The sequence below is a fragment of the Megalopta genalis genome, unplaced genomic scaffold (assembly GCF_051020955.1).
Source record: "Megalopta genalis isolate 19385.01 unplaced genomic scaffold, iyMegGena1_principal scaffold0037, whole genome shotgun sequence".
NCBI lineage: Eukaryota > Metazoa > Arthropoda > Insecta > Hymenoptera > Halictidae > Megalopta > Megalopta genalis.
This window is the reverse complement of record NW_027476106.1, coordinates 503,317-515,745: the sequence shown is the minus strand read 5'-3', so window position 1 is coordinate 515,745 and position 12,429 is coordinate 503,317. Positions and strand designations below refer to the sequence as shown.

At 49.5% G+C, this 12,429-nt stretch overlaps 1 protein-coding gene across 2 annotated transcripts in view; it reads right to left on the bottom strand.

Moving 5' to 3' along the window:
- Positions 1–12,429, bottom strand: part of LOC117221307 (uncharacterized) — a 35,325-nt gene that overhangs the window by 6,666 nt on the left and 16,230 nt on the right. For both annotated transcript variants that reach the window (XM_033472149.2, XM_076527709.1), the window contains 2 exons: positions 7,804–7,901; positions 4,838–4,990 (listed from right to left, as the gene is read on the bottom strand). In XM_033472149.2, the coding sequence (XP_033328040.1) occupies positions 4,838–4,990; positions 7,804–7,901 (251 nt within the window). The remainder of the gene's footprint in view (positions 1–4,837; positions 4,991–7,803; positions 7,902–12,429) is intronic.

Here is a 12,429-nt window from a genome sequence, read left to right as displayed (position 1 = left end):
CGCCAGGACTCGTCAGGACTCGCCGACGATAGCTCGCCATCCGCGCCATCGACGGAGGAGCAAAAAGGAATTCGATTCAGCCGCCGGCTTGCATCGACTCCGACGCCTTTTTTGTCGGAGCTTCGCGCCAACGTTGGAACGACCGAAGCAAAAATCGTGCGACATCGTTCTTAAAAGGCGGCACAAGTTAATCGAGTTTAGGTCTTGAACGAAACGCGGAACAAGGGAGGAGGCTCGATCGATCTTCGGACACGCTTCCGAAGTCGCGACGCCGAGCACGAAGAGAAGTTGAGCAAGCAGCCAGGAAAACTCGAGATTCCGCTCGAACGCGAAACAATGGTTCTCGAGTCGACATTTCCTAGAGACATTTATCATCGCGTTTCTATGATAAATTACGATCGAAGTTGATCGTCGTAGGCCGGAAAGTTGGACGAACTCGTCGAGGAGCTCGATCGGAAAGAAGCCGACGTATTCCTTAAAGCCTTCTCGAATTCCACCGGGTCGAGAGAATGCTCCGCCGATCGAACGCAACGAGGCGACGCGTCCAGTTGCTCGCACCATTAAAAGGGAGCCAGCGTGTCATGCGGGACGCGTTTCTGTCAGCGGGAACACCGGTAACGAGCAGCTAACGATCCTCTCCTCCTCGTCTCCGAGCAACGTTGTGCTCGGCCGACAAAGACAATGGGGCTGAAGGAAGAAGACGCGAGTTCCTCGGCGCGTTGCTCGCAATTCGAATTATGTACAGTGTTTCGGAAACGAGGAAGCAACCTTTTCCTTGGTGCAAACTCGATCCGCGGCTTCGTTTTTACGAAAAACCGCCTCGTTTCCCGGCCGCGAGCGACTTTTTGGACATCCTGTACGATTAGCTCCCCCGTATAAGCGTGCGATTACAGTAATGTCTCCCTATAATTCGCGCTCGGATTGCGCAGAAAAATGGACAATTTGGGGATTATTTTGGCGATTTTTCGAGCCTCGCGGTTCGTTTTCATAGTTGCCGACGATTCGTGACGATAAAAATGGAACCGCAGGGATCGAATAATCGTCGGAAACTGTCGATCGGATCGCGACCGCGAGCGGTCGACATCTTTTCTTCGTTCTCGTTGACCGTTCCGCGGGTTTCGAACCTTCGAAATACCGAAAATCGCGGCTTCTGCTAATCTGCTAATCCCGAGAGCTCGAAGCGAAATTACACGCTTCGAATACACTCTGTTCGTCGAGACGAGCGAGCAATAATAAGCTCCGTTGATCGGCGCGCGAACGAACCGCGGCTTGCCCTCGCACTTTTCGCATCTCGCGGCGACACTTTGTCAGTTCCTTCGATCGTGTTTCTCCGCGAAGTTCGTCGTGCCACTCGAAGTCTTAATTATTGCGTCCCGACACGGTGATTCATGAGCAGAGTTTCCCCGGCGGCTCTCGGGAACGGGAGCGGATCTCGAGAATTGTCTGCAGCAACGCGCCCCATCATCGGCGACGAGTATCGATTTATCGAGCACGCTACCCCCGGCAACAAGTATTCGATCGTGCACCTGAGAGAGAGAGAGAGAGAGAGAGAGAGGGCGTCTCTGTTCTAAAAATTATTCATCATTACCGGGCAAGGGGAATATGCTTTCGTTAATATTAAAGGGAACCGAATGAGACGGCCGTGTTCTCGCGGCGAGAAAATATTAAGCGAGCCGGCGTTCGATCATCCCCTTCCGGACAACTTCTGTTGTCATCCCCTTCGAGCCACCGAGTTCCCCCGCAACCTTCGTTCGTTTCTTTCCTCGCGGTTTTTCTAATCTCGAGACCCGAGCGTTCCGCGTTTCGCGCGGACTGAAATTCATCGCTTCGTCGACGCTCGTCTTTAATCGTCGCGTCGCTCGTCCGTCGAATCTCGGTTGCGTTGGAGTCTCCTCTCAACGTCGCGTTTCCAATTCCAACTCTTAAGGGGTCGTCCGACCACTTTGAAATTTAAAAAAAGAAAATATATTGAATTTTCCTTTTGCCTGAAACAGTACGTTGAAGTCTTAACAATAAATTGCGGAAGATTCCGGCCTTCGAAACGAATTACGGTAATGTCTCCCTAACTGACGCTCGGATTGTCTACAAAAATGGACAATTTGGGAAGAGGAGATACGATTGTTCGTACTTCGTGGCTCGTTTTTCCGCTCGCCAATTGTTAACGATTATAAAATCGAAGCGCGATCATAAAATTTAGGCATGCGAAAGTCTATTTGGCAAGTACAAAACTTGCAATTTTAACAGTCTCTTAGATATAAACGAGTCTGATACTATTACAATTATTTTGAAAAATAGTATAGCAATTTCTAGTGGCATCTCGGAGTCGCCACTCGAGTGCAAAGGGTTAACAACCAAGTAATTTTCGATCGCGTCAAAGTGGTCGGGCCTTTGTAAGTACGGTAACGTCTCTCTAATCGACGCTCGGTTCGACCACAAAAATGGTTAATAGTTATGAGATTAATAGTTATGTATAATAGTTAATAGGCGATAGTTGTTGACAATTTGTGACTATAAAAATGAACCGCAAGGATCAAATGAATCGTATCTCCTCTTCCCAAATTGTTCATTTTCGTGGACAATCCGAGCGTCGATTAGAGAGACATTACTGTATAATCTGAGCGCCGATTAGGGAGACATTACTGTATAATCTGTGCGTCAATTGGGGAGAATATTTCTCGCGAATCCAATGAGTTTCTCGCGAGGATTCAAACTGCTACAACGCGATTCAAAAGCGTCACCCGGTACAGGTGCGTGGCCAGCCGGTACTGCGCGAATGCCGGTGAATGCGAGGCAGTCGATTCGACGATATCGCCGCGGCCGCGGCTCCACGAGATGCGGCTGATTAACGAGGAGAGCTCTCCGAAAGACGCAGCAGAAAGGACACGTACCGCGTTCGAGCAGCGAGACACGCTTTTATAATAGCGACGGCGGTGTCGCATTCGTCTCGGCGCGTATCGATCGATTATAAAAATATGTAACCGGTGCTCGGTTCTCCCGGGACCGACCAGCACGAGGTGGGCCGGAAAAAAACGAGGAAATCGCGGGAAAATCCGCGGAGACGAGTCGCCGAACGAACGGACGAACGTTGGCCGCTGAACCGAAATTTCGTCGATTTCTCCGAATCTTCCGTGGTTTCGCGAACGATAACGACTGACAGACGCTTTGCTCGTAACAGAATTGCTGGCTACAGTAATGTCTCCCTAACTGACGCTAAGATTGTCCACGAAAATGGACAATTTGGGAAGACGAGGTACGATTATTCGAGCCTCGCTGCTCGTTTTTATAGTTACCGATTGTCAATCATTATGAAAACGAGCTCTCCTCTTCCCAAACTGTCTATTTTCGTGGACAACCCGAGCGTCGATTAGAGAGACATTACTGTAGTACCCGTTTTCTTTATTCGTTCGTATTTCTCCGAATATTTGGCACCGGAATACTTTCCCGGTTGTCGCAATTTTTCCTACGGCTCCATAATTTATCAGCTAGTCCGTAGAACGTTTTCCCAAGCTTCCCAATTCTTTTCCCGGGCCGTACTATTTTTTATTCGACGCTCTCGAAACGTTTGTCGCAGACTCTAAAACGACGGTCCAGGTTCGACTATTTTAATAGCAATAGTTATCTCGACAATTTGTTGCGGGGGATGAAATTTTGTTCGCAGGTCTCCCAAGTCTTTGGAAGGTCGTACGATCTCTTTTCACAAGTCCTTTAACTCCGCGGCAGAGCTTCCATATTTCTCGCAAATCCAATAAGTTTCTCGCAAGGATTACAACTTGTCCCTGGAGCGTGCAATCTATCTCGACGTCGCGGACCTAAAAGAATCGCATAAAGCAGGAAAATTAGCGTGCGCGTTCTTTTACAGGGGGCGAGCGAGCGAGGGAGAGCGAAAGAGAGAGAGAGAGAGAGAGAGCTGGTTTGAAGAATTCCGCTGTCGCATTCATTAATCGAGTGGGAAAGGCGCGCGGAAAGGGAGAATTCTCCACTTCGAGGCTGAATGGAAATTCAACAAGTGTCGGAACGGAAGGCTCGAGGGAATAGAGGCCACCGCCGCGGCGCGCCGTAACTTTCCGTACGACATTGCATGCACAAAGGGTGGCGTTACAATTACTCCGCGCGGTTCAACCCGCTCCGTTTCATTATTTTTCGACCGTGGTCGCGTCGTTTCGTTTTCCTCCGCGCGTTAAACCGCCGTACGATTAAGAACAGTGTTCCAATAATTACTCGAATCACTTTTCCCTCTCGTTCCTTCCATCTTGTTACACCTGATCGAGACCCGTGGCACGTTCGTTCACGAATTCCCTCGATCATTTTTTTTATTTCCGTTCGATCGACGAACTTTCACCGACGCAGTTCCGCGCGAAATCGGAGACCGAGCGTGTTCCAGTCGATCGGAAAACGATTGTTCGAACGCATCGGGTGACGAGGGAAACGAGCGCGAGAGTTTCCGTCCGGAGACCGTGATTTTTCCACGACAGATTATGGTCGGGCGAATTTGATGGATCGCCGGGGCTGCCGTGGGCGTGAGTCCGCGGAGACGATTCGCGTCTAAAAATCGTGTGCATGTAACGAACAGGTGGATCGATCGCGAATCGCGATAGAGAGAACCGCGGGGAAAGGGAGCGGCGCGGCGGGAGGGGCGGGCGGCGACAGGGGGAGTTTTTCCGGCGATCAAAGGCGAGCCGCCGTCAGGCACACTAGGGATATCTGACGTCACTAACGGCGTGAACCACACGGCACACGGCACACGGCACACGCGGCACATCGTCCGAGAGACCTCGAGGCTCGAGCCTCGAGCCTGGAGCCTCGAGTCGGGCAGGATACACGCCGATCGATCGGTTACCTGAACTCGTCGAGGCGTGCTTGAAAGGCCTCTTTGCTGACCACGTCATAGGTCTGCGTCTTGCTCTCGTCCCTCGGCACCGAGACCAGGGGCCACGTAGTCATGTTGTGGAGCGCCTGATCGGTTATGGCGAACCTCTGCGTCAGATTTGACCTTCAACAGAAACCGTGAGACCATGGCTAATTCGTTTTGCGTCGATTGATACGATACGCGACGCGCTCGCCACATATACGCGTACGATATCTCGTCGTTTCGCGTTTCTCCTGTCGGCTCGCGGGCCAAAAACGTTATCGCGCCGATCGATTGCACCAATTATAACGCGTCACTCGATGAGTCTCCGGTCTCTGACACGCGTATGGCAACACCGTCGACAAACCTATACGATTTCTGGATAGTATCGGGTTGGCAACTAAGTAATTGCCGATTCGTTCAATGAAATAAAAAATTTCTTTTTTACTTGGAACGAAGTTTAGTCTGTAATGTATTTTCCATTTTGTTCGATGACCTTTTGCCATCTCTCCGACAACTTGAAAATTCCACGCTCGCAGAAAGTCCGATCCTTTTCGGCCAAAAACTGAGTTAAGCGAGATTTTACAGCGTCGTCGTCGTTAAAAGTTTTACCACGAAGGGAGTTGTCCAGGGATCGAAACAAGTGGTAATCCGATGACGCGAGATCAGGGCTATATGGTGGGTGTAACATCGATTCCCAACCAATATCCATCAATTTTTGCCGAGTGAACAAAGACGTGTGCGGCCTAGCATTGTCCTGCTGGAAAATGACACCTTTACGATCGACCAATTCTGGTCGCTTTTCGTTGACCGCTGCACTCAATTTGTCCAGTTGCTAACATTCACGGATAATAAAAAATAACATAATAATAATAATAATAATTTTCTAATATAACATTTACGGATATCATAAAAATGGGAGTGAGAGACATCTATAACTGAAATCGGCAATTACTTAGTTGCCAACCCAATAGCATCGATTCGAACGATACGTGTCGAAATTTCATGACATTTTGACGATTAGTTTACAGTGGTTTACGGTGGTTTCAGCGACCCCAGTTTTGTCATTTTCGAGACAACGGTTAGAAAAGAATTTCGTGTATCGATTAAACATTGTTTTTCGATGGGGAAAAATACTAATTGAAGCCAAACGGTGGTTTGATAAGCGTTACGAAGACTCTGCACCAGGGAAATTAACTATTATCGACTGGTATGCTAAAATTATTCCGAAAAACGTGAAAAAAGTCCACGAAATCGTTTTGAAAGACCGTATAGCGAAATTGCGCGAGATTGCTGATCCCTTGAAGATATCGGAAGATAGCGTGTTTACAATTTTACATAAAAATTTGAGCATGCGTAAATTACTTTCGAAGCGGGTGCCGCGTTTGCTCGCACCGGATCAAAAGCAACAACGCGTCGGCTGAATTCTGCGCGAGGCTATTTCTCTGGACGGCAGAGTCCGATATGTACTGTACAGAGTCTGATACTGTATATTCTGTATATTCCCGAAAGTGGCGGGTTCCTCGGGCCATTCGAAGCAACTTTTTCCTTTACAAAAATGTTCTCCGAGGCACCGTTAACGAGTTATCAACGAAAAACAGTGACCAATGAGAGGCGAGCTCGGCTGGCGCGAGGCGATCGAGCCAATGAGCGGAACCGGGCTTCGCGCGCTGGTTGGCCGGGCCGCCTCGCGTCAGCCGTACTCGATTCTTATTGGTCACTGTTTTTCGCTAATAACTCGTTTACGGTGCCTCGGAGAATATTTTTGTAAAGGTAGAAGTTGCTTCAAATGATCCGAGGAACCCGCCATTTCCGTATTGCGAGACATTTTTGGGACACCCTGTAGACTGTTGTAAATCGATGCGAAGACAAAAGAAGTGTGAAACAATGCATATGAAGACGATTATTTGGTTCGAACGATGAGCGAGTAAGCTACTAGAGCAAGCCGAAAGATGCTCCAGGGAAAGAAATCTTAAAGTTTATAATTTTAAAGTAGTTAAAAAAACTCTAAGAACGATCCGTCGGTTACGTTTAATCTCGTTCGGAGCTAGGAGAACTTGATCCGGCTCGACGTTGCACCCGGACGAACGTGACTCGCCGATCGAAACGATTCTACGATACGATAACGTTAGGAGGAACCCTTTGGCTCTGCGTCCGAGACAATGAAAACAAATGCGGCCGAGTATAAGGCCCTAAGCCTAAGCCCGATCCTAATCGAGGCTGCCTCGGGTACCAATACTGCTACGATTTCAATGAAAGAGTCGCGTTCCGGAATACGAGAGCGGATCGATGCCCGCGAGATCTGGACGCAGCGTCGTGAACGTGGATCGTGAACGATCCAGATCGACGATCTACGATTACGAAATATATACTATACGATCCACGAAATGTCGCCTCTGCTTTTATAATATATAATATACAGGATGTTCGCAAAAATGTCTCGCAATCTGGAAATGGGAGGTTCCCGAGGTGATTCGAAGCAACTTTTTCCTTTGCGAAAACTTTCTCCGAGGCTTCGTTTACGAGTTATCAACGAAAAACACCGACCAATAAGAGGCGAGCTCGGCCGGCGCGCGGCGGCCCAGCCAACGAGCGCGCGGAGCCCGGTTCCGCTCATTGGCCCGGCCGTCTCGCGCCAAACGATCTCGCCTCCGATTGGCCACTGTTTTTCGTTGATAACTCGTAAACGAAGCCGCGAATCGCATTTTCGCTAAGGAAAAAGTTGCTTCGAATCACCTCGGGAATCCCCTGCTTTCGGATCGCGAGACATTTTTGGGACACCCTGTATTTTACGACGTGACAACGATCGCACCATTGCTAGGAGAAAATTGTAAAGAGTCGAGTGTTACCATGCGTCCAAGACTTTTATTGTCGAGCGTTCGCTTTAATGAGATTCCGAGCGGCGAGATTCTCCGAAGGAAGATGTAGATTACTTGAAAATTCCATTCGTTAAGTACCTGAGGGTGCTGCCGTTGGTGTAGATGAAGAACGCGACCTCGGATCTCTCCAACTGCATCCGCGTGACCACTTTCCCCAGGTCTGTCGCGATCGTTACCTGGAACCAATCGATCACAGACACTTGATTGAGATACTTCGTTTCTCCGTCGCCGATCGGACGGCCAAGAATTTCGCTTCGCCGAATCATTCGGCGAATGTTGCCTATAATTTTGCAAGTCTTCCTAAATTAAAGATGTAAATACACTCGTTACATCGGAGCAACGATCGTTTTATTCGGCACAGTTATTATTTAAGACTTGGGACAACGTATGAGCCGTTTATTTTGAAAGTGATTTAAAATGTGATTTTTTAATATTTATACGAAATTATTTATACTGAGAAAAATATCAGTATCCTGAGATAACAAATACATGTAAATCTTCTCGAAAGTTATTATTTATATTAAATTATTATTATATAATTAAATTATTATTATTATTTTTAAACGTGTTAAAACGCAAACCTTCGAATATATCGACTTAAATATAAAGCGACTTATGCCACTTTCAAAATAAACGGCTCATATACACGGAAACACCGCGCGCACCGTGCATATTTCCGGAGCGACTTTCCGTTCGGTGACGGCACTTCGGCGGATGGAGCTGCCGCAGCGAAAGGGTTCACGGAGAAAAACCGCCTCCACGGCGATTCTATTTTTCTCCTTCTTTTTTCCCCATCCTTTCGTTACCTTTGTCTCGAAGTTCGCGAAAAGCTCGATCCCGAGAGTTTCGCAACTCCGACTCTTCTATTTGTCGGCGAATCGTGTTCTATTTCCGACGAGAGCGACGTTTTGCAATTCTTTTTTTAATGGTCGCCGCACAAGCTGCGCCGCTCTCGATCGATATTAGACGATACGGCTGCGATAGATGGGGTGCGTATTAATAGCGGATTCCTTCGATTCGCGGCGGGTGGCGGGAGTGATGTCTTCGACAAAGTTAACCGTCGCGCGCGCGCGCGCGCGCGCGTCGTTGCCGGTCTTCGTGAGGCGAGGGATTCCGTTTCCTCCGGTTGCAACCGTGTATCGCGCGGCGTTTCCATCCTGTCGGAGCCTTTGCGCGGCTAATAGCCGTCGTCGGTTGTTCGTGCGAGTCCGAGGAAACTTCCGAAAGGGGATGCAACTAATCGCGCGGGAATGGAAGGACAAAGCGAGAACGGTCCGGAGAGCGGGCCAACGTTCCTGCCGAGGAACGCTCGAATCTTGATTCCGGCGTGCTTCCTTGAAATTCCAGGGACGAAGCGTCTCCACTCTCACGACCCTCCAATTAGATTAGATTATATTCTGTCGTCCGAAGGATACCTTGATACCTTGGAGACTGATTTATTTTTCGTTAATTCGCGTTAGATCCGAAGTCAAGTTTTACGTACATATAGACGCTAATAACGAGAAATGTTGATTTTATTAGCGTAAGTTGTCCCTTTTAGACCTTATATTAAGGGCTGGGACATGCAAACGAATATGTGCGAATATATGTACTCCAATACTGGTATACGGTAATATCTCTCTTACCGACGCTCAGATTGTCCACTAAAATGGACAATTTTGGGGGAGAAGATACGATTATTCGAGCCTCGAAGTTCATTTTTATAGTTGTCGACAATCTATAACCATAGCAAAAGAGCCACAAAGCTGGAACAATCGTATCTCCTCTTCCCAAATTGTGTATTTTCGTGCGCGATCTAAGCGTCGATAAGGGAAACATTACTGTACGTAGACGACACACGTACGTCCCGATGGACTCCAAAGGGTTAACACTCTCGACGAAAGAAACCTTTCCGAAAGTTGTCCTTTCGATTGTTACGGCACTTCTCGGCTAGCCATTCTCGGTATTACCGTGACGCAAGAGCGTCTAGAAACAGGACGATACGTTGTTTGCTTTGCTCGATAGACCTGTGTGCGCTTCTAATGGAAAGCCAGCCGCCTGCAACTCCTCTTATAGCGTTTTTAATCGATTCGGAATCGTCGAAGCAGCGGTCCCAAATAAGTGCATCGAAAGCGACGCGATTACGATTGCGAGCAACGAATCCGGAAGTGCTTGCTCGCCACGGATCGCGAGCATCGGTCGGGACCGCCGATTTTTTAGTCCGAAAACCGGAACGCTCGTCGACGAAGCGCGAAACGTGCAACGCGAAGCGTTGAGTCTTTCGAAGCTTAAAGCGCGAAGCGTCGAGTTTTGCGAAGCTTCAAGTCTCGCGAAGCGTAAAGCGCGAAGCGCCGAGTCTCGCGAAGCGTCGAGAATTAATTCCCTTTAATTCCGCCCCCACCAGACGTTCCGAAAAATTTCCATAGCGAGACGGAGCATTCGAGACGGTAGAATAGCGGCGGGGGACGGGGGACGGGACGCGGGCCGGTGCCGATAGACGAGATCGAAATTCATCGGAACCGGGTTGCGCAGCCTCGAGTGCCGTCCTCGGTATCGAGTTACTTGTTGGACGAGCAACGTGGCACCGAGAAGAGAACGGCCTCGGCCCTCCGCTCCCGCAGCCCGCAACCCGCAACCCGCAACCCCTACGCCCTATTGTTTCTGCCGCTCTCGTTCGTCATCCCCCCCGACGTTTACAATCCGCGATTCCGCTTTTTCCGTGTTGCGCCGAAACTTTCGAACCGATGGACACACAGAGACGCTCGCTCGTCAAAGGCAACGACACCTTGCACAACCCGCTGTCGATAATCCGGCGGTGTTTTTTACACCACTTCCGGTGAAAAACACAGCCGCCGAAAGTGGCAGACGCTTCGCGAGACTCGACGCTTCGCGAGACTCGACGCTTCGCGAGACTTGACGCTTCGCGAGGCTCGACGCTTCACGCTTCGCGCTTCGTCGACGAGCGTTCCGGTTTTCGGGCTAAAAAATCGACGCTCCCGACCGATGCTCGCGATCCGTGGCGTGCAAGCGCTTCTTGTTTTCCAGGGGATTGTTTCATGCGACGCGAGTCGAGGCGGCGCGTGCGATCGCGGCGAAACGAAAATATTCGCGCTGGATTTTTAGCTTCCTCTTTCCGAACGAAGGAACAGGATACGTTTTTCTTCGGATGGCCGATAACGAGCAATCTCGTCGTTGCACGACGCATCGGTCATCGACAAAGGCGCGGGCCCGCGCTGTCTCGCGGCGCGGCGCGGCGCGGCGCGGCTCGTCGCGTCAATTTCTTTACAATGTTTCCACGTGCCGAGGATCGCCATTGTTCCTAGGCACGATCGATCCGCGCGAATAGCTGGATTTTCAATCAACGCCAGGGTTAAACAGAACACGCACGCGTTCGTTCCGAGGATCGCGGTTGTTCCTTTGTTGCCCTAAAAAGAATCCGATGCGAATGCTGCGAACCAATCTGAAAAATCTGTTCGCGAGAGCACAGTCGGCTCGTCGGCTCGGAAACGCGCTCGTTTCGCAGCTCGAGAGTGTCGGTTAAATCGGTATGTATCTCGAAAATATTGACCTGATTTTTGGGAGGCAGGGCGGCGACAGATGTCCCATAAGATGCGATACGAAAGGGGCGGCGATCGATCGAATCGTGTCGAATCGAGAAAACCGAGGTACCCTGTCCGAAAAACTTCGTTTCCACGCGAACGCGTGATTTTCTAATAATTCCAATCGCTGGCCCGCGCGACGCTCGAAAGCGGTAGAAATCCCGCTGAATCAGAAATCGCGGATCGAATCGCGATCCTCTCGGAAGCGCGTAGAAATTCTCTATAAATAAAAGAAATTCGTGACTATAAAAATGGAACCGCAAAGATCGAATAATCGTATTCTCCACTTCCCAAATTGTCCATTTTCGTGCGCGATCCAAGCGTCGATAAGGGAGACATTACTGTACAATAATGTCTCCCTTACCGACACTCGAATTCGAGCCTTGCAGCTCGTTTTTATAGTTGCCGACAATTCGTAACTATAAAAATGGAACCGCAAGGATCGAATAATCGTATTCTCCTCTCCCCAAATTGTCCATTATCGTGCGCGATCTAAGCGTCAATAGGGGAGACAAATGCTTGAGGAAGCAAAGGGTTATTTTTTCGTTTCTCTTCTTTTAAATCGTTCTCGTACGAATAAAGATTCGAGATTACGATCGTGTTATAGATCGTCGCGAAGACAATATTGATTTTTTGATTTTTTTTCTTTCTATTCCTCGCATCACGGCACAACATGGCGGATGCTCTGCGACCGGAGGCGCGACGCGAGACGGAGCTCCGTGTCCGTGTCCGTTATCCTGTCTCGTCGGCCGCAGGACACGTCCAGGACGTCCCCTCGATTAATTCCGTCGCGGTGGATAAAGCGTCAGCGGGCCTGCTGGGCAAAACTGACACCTCTTCTCACTCGATATTTCATCCGTCGACGCGCGCGTTCGGCGAAAATTGCCCGACATCGTGGAATGTCCGCGAATTCTTCGAACGATCCCTAAGCTCGATCGCGTCTCGAAATTCGCTCGCTCGCGCGACACTTGTTAGCATATTGTTAGCGGATTATTTCTTATTTCTCTCGCGAACGGCTTCGATGGTGGTCGGGACACGATCCTTCGCGGCACCATCGACACCGTGGTCCACGGCACTTAAGGGGTTGAAAGCCCCGTCGCCCCGGTAACTGGGACAAGCGTCGCGA